At 42.8% G+C, this 6000-nt stretch overlaps 1 protein-coding gene across 1 annotated transcript; it reads right to left on the bottom strand.

Annotated features, from left to right (window-relative positions):
• Positions 1-1648: 1648 nt before the first annotated feature.
• Positions 1649-2459, bottom strand: LOC148172166 (uncharacterized). The gene is made up of 2 exons (XM_088041138.1): positions 2196-2459; positions 1649-2144 (listed from the first exon to the last, which is right to left on the bottom strand). The coding sequence occupies exons 1-2, from the start codon at positions 2253-2255 to the stop codon at positions 1926-1928; spliced, it is 279 nt and encodes a 92-aa protein (XP_087897264.1). The 5' UTR covers positions 2256-2459; the 3' UTR covers positions 1649-1925.
• Between the last annotated feature and the right edge of the window lie 3541 nt (positions 2460-6000).

Raw genomic sequence — 6000 nt, 5'->3', positions numbered from 1 at the left:
TTTGAATTGAACATACGGAAGTTGCTCCCTTTGTTGCATCGCTCGATTTCCATGCTTGGGTGTATAATTGGTTGCATATACGTGGGACCCAATTAAAACTATAAATGCTAATTTTCAGTTCGAATACTTTCTTCGCGCCTGAAGAAGAATTAGAACAAAAAATAGAATTATCTTCACAATGTTGCAGTTTCCTCTTCGGTGACACCTTTTTGCCTCTCACTGGTCCAATTCGGCTAGTTCTTCTTTGTAGGTTTTACCGATAGCAAAGTTAAAGTAACTTCTTGAGTTTCTTTCTGCATTTCTTCCATTTTTTAAACGTTTTCACTAAATTCACGTTTTTAAGAAACAATGGGGAAAACTTGAAAACAGCGCACCATGGCAACGATCCATGACACACTAGTTCCTACTTTTTATTTTTTTTTTGACATTTGAAAACTTCACAAACTTGAAAATTTCGTTGTTTTGCTCTTTAGGTTGTGAGTGTGGATAAAACGTTGCATTGCATTTGTGTCTGATCGGTAAGTTGCACGTTTCTTGCGTGTTTTCCAATTATAAAAGTTGTCGTTTTTGTCTCATCGTTTAATTAAACTTTTGCTTAGTAAGCAGTTCCAAGACTAATAATGAATAAATTGGGCATTAAATGGTAATTTATCGGCGCCCACACGCCACTTCAAGGTTCTCGCATCTTTTATATCTTATTAATTTAATTCCATTTTGTTTAGAAACGTATAAAAATTAAACTGTAGCAACACTTGTTGTCTGTTTATTTTCCATTATAAGTTCAATTACCATTTCCGAAGCATTACAGCGAGAGGGAAATATTTTTATCACGGATTCCACATCTCCGCTGCAAGTCCCCCGGGAGGGATTAAATCTCAACGTTTCACCGAAGCTGCTATATGGGTTATTCCATAAAAATACTACTAGAAAATGTTTTCTACAATGACTCGTTTAATTTAAACCGTTTTAAACCGTCGCCGCTCCAGCAGTCAACGTCCACATTAACGAACTAATAATAAAATGCCAGATGTTCGTATCTCTGTTTCTAGGGTTCATTCGCCACCCCCCTTTACGGGTCCTAATCACGTTCATTGAAAAACACGCTGCGACCATATTGCGCCCAAATTTCACCGAGAACGCCGCTTTGTTTGTTACTGCGGTATCGATTATTGATCAGTGATTTGAGTATTTATGGAAAACGAAATGGTGCCTGAGGACGTGACGATTGACAAAAGAAACGCTAGTGAGGTGTTCGCCAAGTATTTACATGTGAATCAAGGAAGGAAGTTGACGGATGAAGATGTGAAGATTTTGTTGAGGACGGCGTTTCTCGGCTGCGATTTAGTGTACGAAGAAAAAAGTGCCGAAAGGGGACAAGACAAAGAAAAATGAAGAAGTGAGGGGATGTTGTATACCAAAGTAAACTCTAGTCATTTTATCTATTTACCAGTGCATTAAAATATGACTAGGCATTGTTTGAAATGTCACTTGTATTTTCCTTCAGTCATAATAAAGTCGCTTATTGTTTTATTTTTATCTCTTGTTTGGTTTATCTATACCTGGATCGATAGGGGAATAAAAAGGAGCGCCTGGAATATAGGCAACTCAAAATTCACCGATGCGCTCGATTTTGACTCTTCACAACCGAATTTAAACTGCTTTTGCGTTTATTATAAATTTAATAAAAGTCTGACTAGATTTGTTATAAAATTTGACTAGAAAACCTAAGTATTATTATAGCTACACATTTTTTTGGGATTTTAGCCTCGTGATTGGAGACACCAATGAATAATAACATTCTTTGGCCCCCCAGACTTACACTTAACACAAACTGTTACGAAGAATCCTAACTATCTAAAAGCAGTCTTGTAAAATTAATTTACCTTAAAATGACTAGAAATACGCGTGAACCCCGTGTTTGATTATCAATTTTTATCCTGGAGGAGCTTCTCCGTGAGCCCTTTGACCATGGGATGGTCGGCCGGCAGTCCTTGCGCAGCCAAGAATCGTATAGTTTCCATCGCACAAGCTGCATAACCGGCTGCCTCTGGATCCTGCACTTGTTCGTTTCTTTCAAGGTCGGCTTGGAGTTCGCAGACTTTCTGGAGGCAGAGTTTGAGCATTTCGGTAATGCGGTCCTGACTCTAAAACAACGAATTAAAAGTGTTTGGTGTAAATAAAAATAGCCAACTTACCCTAACATGTCGTATTCTTTTATGGCCACTTTTGGCCTTGCCATCTTTGCGCTTCTTCATCTCGCGGCAGTAAATCGAGCCGAGTACCAAGCACCAACACCGAATGGAAGTCTTAAGTCAGTGCTTGAGAAACTCCATCCAGTTCCAACACTTATTACGCACTAAATGTGCGTTCTTTCCGGTCACAATTCTCACAGAGCGTTGCTTAAGCCACCACGCGATGCCATCAGAGTGTGGCTGGCGGGTGCCGCTTTCTTATTTCAAATCAATTCAGCAGCTGCCAACTGACAGATGTACGGAATAAGTGCTTTTATGTGGCCGCTTCACCAGCGCAGAGGGCGACGGAAAAGGGGCGCACGACCAACAGGTGCAACGTTTTGGTTTTGAATTCATTAGCGCTCGTTGTAGTGGTTTCATTAGTTGGGGAAATCATTCGAAATTCTGACGAGGTGATAAAGGAAGCAAACTGAAAATTCACATTTTGGAAGTACGCAATTCTCCTCGTGTAAACCAGCTGCAGATGGCAGCCACGGGAAATCCCTCGCCGATGCACCCCGTGCCAACTGTCTGTGGGTGTAGCAAAGTCGCCCCCCGCCCAACATGTGCATCTCCAGGTGCACCAAAACAATTTTTTCCTACGTTGGAGTTGTGATATTCGCAGTGTGCCACTTTATCGAGAAACGGAGCCAGGTGCAGAACAGATGCAGAATGGCCCTAACGAGCGATTTTTACCTGTCGTTTTACGTTTGATTCGATGAACTTGTGGCTCGAATTTACATGCGTTGCGCAACTATAAATGCTCAAGTTATTAGTTTTGTTAGACGGCGGTGTGACGCCAGAAACTGCATAAAATCGCACGTATTAAATTACTGTGTGAATAAAAACAGAGAGAATTATATTTTACAATTCGTGTACCTTGATTAAAACGGATCGTATTTTCCGGCCGCTCCTAAATTATTAATAATAATTACTTCAATTCGCAAATTTGGTCGCGAAATGTCATGTATTAAATTGTTTAATTATAGTTGCGCTTTAAATTTTCCCTGCTAATTACAAGTGACACGTTTTCACCAAACACGTGTACTGTGGATAAAACAGTTCCGAATCTGGAACGAGTGTATTTACTACTCTAAAATTTAATGTAAATTTTTCCCTCTCTGGTTAGATTTGAATAAATTTGGATAATGGAACTGTGGAAATGTAATGTAGCCGTTTTAATTTTTTCACGTTTCGATGGAATGTTAACGAGATCGGCACGTTCAAACAAGGAATTTAATTCCAATTTACACGGATTGAGGTAATTTACACTGCTTGGAAATGGTAACAAATTCGACACTTTTTTTATTCTGTTCGCAAAATTGATAAGCATATACGAGGTGTTTATAAATGTTTTTAGCATCAAGGATGGCTCCGGAATTCCTGTCGTGCACTACTTTGCCGCTTTGTTTTTTTCATAGTGAAGATAACTATTTGAAAATTATTTATAATGTTTCTTACGTGAATGACGTTTCAGTTACGATTTTGTGTTCAAATTTTGGATTTTCAGGTTTCAAACCACAACTAGAACAGTTTTCTTCTCAAAACTTACACTTTGCGCTATGATTGAGGTTAACTACAAATGTCAGTTTAAAAATCTAATTCCACATTTATAATGAGCGACAAATTTCTTTGACATTTCATAGCCATCCTTGATGATAGAAACATTTATGAAACACCCTTGGTCGAAAAAATTATTTTTTCAAATTTTTCAAAACCGAGATAAGACTTGATAAGAATCAAGAATCATCAAGAATCATCGTCTTTCTCGCGCTTTTCTAGATAAGAATCTAGAAAGGCGCGAGAAAGACGATGGCGGAAACCGTTTCAATTTATTTCTTTTAGTTTTGAGAATATAACCACGCGATAACCACGCTCCCTCTTCTTCAAGACACGCCCCTTTTACACCAGAACCCCTCTCTTCTCTAAGACACGCCCCTTTTCTCCAAGATACGCCTTTTTTCCCCAAAACACGAACGACCCGTTTTCTCCCAGACACGTCTTTCTTTTCCAGAACACGCCTTTTTCGCTCCAAACCACGCCCCCCCACTTGTCTAAACACGCCTTCTTCCCTCCAAAACACGCCCTTCTCCTCCAAAACATGCCCCGTTTGTTACAAAACCACGCCTCCTTTCCTTCAAGACACGCCCACTCTTCCCTAAAACACGCCCATTTGTCACAAAACCACGCCTCCTTTTCTCCTAGACGCCCCCTCTTCTCTAAAACACGCCCCTTTGTCACAAAATCACGCCTCTTTTTCCTAAGACACGCCCATTTTGTCACTAAACCACGCCTCCTTTCCTCCAAGACACGCCCACTCTTCTCTAAAACACGCCCATTTGCCACAAAACCACGCCTCCTTTCCTTCAAGACACGCCCACTCTTCCCTAAAACACGCCCATTTGCCACAAAACCACGCCTCCTTTTCTCCTAGGCGCCCCCTCTTCTCTAAAACACGCCCCTTTGTCACAAAATCACGCCTCTTTTTCCTAAGACACGCCCATTTTGTCACTAAACCACGCCTCCTTTCCTCCAAGACACGCCCACTCTTCCCTAAAACACGCCCATTTGTCACAAAACCACGCCTCCTTTTCTCCTACACGCCCCCTCTTCTCTAAAACACGCCCCTTTGTCACAAAATCACGCCTCTTTTTCCTAAGACACGCCCATTTTGTCACTAAACCACGCCTCCTTTCCTCCAAGACACGCCCACTCTTCTCTATAACACGCCCATTTGCCACAAAACCACGCCTCCTTTTCTCCTAGACGCCCCCTCTTCTCTAAAACACGCCCCTTTGTTACAAAATCACGCCTCTTTTTCCTAAGACACGCCCATTTTGTCACTAAACCACGCCTCCTTTCCTCCAAGACACGCCCACTCTTCTCTATAACACGCCCATTTGCCACAAAACCACGCCTCCTTTTCTCCTAGACGCCCCCCTTCTCTAAAACACGCCCCTTTGTTACAAACCACGCCTTTTCGCTCCAAACCACGCCCCTCTTCCCAAAACACGCCCCTTTTTGTCACTTAACCACCCCTTCTTCCCTCCAAGACGCGTCCCCTCTTTCCTAAAGCACGCCTCTTTTGTCGCTAAACCACGCCCCTTTTCTCCAAGGCACGCCCATTTGTCACAAAACCACGCCTCCTTTCCTTCAAGACACGCCCACTCTTCCCTAAAACACGCCCCTTTGTCACAAAATCACGCCTCTTTTTCCTAAGACACGCCCATTTTGTCACTAAACCACGCCTCCTTTCCTCCAAGACACGCCCACTCTTCTCTAAAACACGCCCATTTGCCACAAAACCACGCCTCTTGTCTCCAAGACACGCCCCCTCTTATCTAAAACACGCCCATTTTGTCGCAAAACCACGCCTCCTTTCCTTCAAGACACGCCCACTCTTCCCAAAACACGCCCCTTTTGTCACTAAACCACGCCTCCTTCCCTCCAAGACGCCCCCCTCTTTCCTAAACACGCCTCTTTTGTCGCTAAACCACGCGTCCTTTTCTCCTAGACGCCCCCTCTTCTCTAAAACACGCCCCTTTGTCACAAAACCACGCCTTTTCGCTCCAAACCACGCCCCTCTTCCCAAAACACGCCCCTTTTTGTCACTAAACCACGCCTCCTTCCCTCCAAGACGCGTCCCCTCTTTCCTAAAGCACGCCTCTTTTGTCGCTAAACCACGCCCCTTTTCTCCAAGGCACGCCCATTTGGTCACAAAACCACGCCTCCTTTTCTCCTAGACGCGCCCCCTCTTCTCTAAAACACG

This window comes from Gnatocerus cornutus, chromosome 7 (assembly GCF_029298725.1).
Source record: "Gnatocerus cornutus isolate USDA-ARS CGAHR chromosome 7, icGnaCorn1.1, whole genome shotgun sequence".
Taxonomy (NCBI): Eukaryota; Metazoa; Arthropoda; class Insecta; order Coleoptera; family Tenebrionidae; genus Gnatocerus; species Gnatocerus cornutus.
This window is presented reverse-complemented; position numbering and strand designations above follow the sequence as displayed.

Excerpts from the sequence above, each read along its gene's own strand:
- LOC148172166 (XM_088041138.1), bottom strand. The coding sequence starts at position 2,255 with ATGAAGAAGCGCAAAGATGGCAAGGCCAAAAGTGGCCATAAAAGAATA. Across the intron at positions 2,145-2,195 it reads AAAGAATACGACATGTTAGG|AGTCAGGACCGCATTACCGA; the intron begins GTAAGTTGGCTA and ends TCGTTGTTTTAG.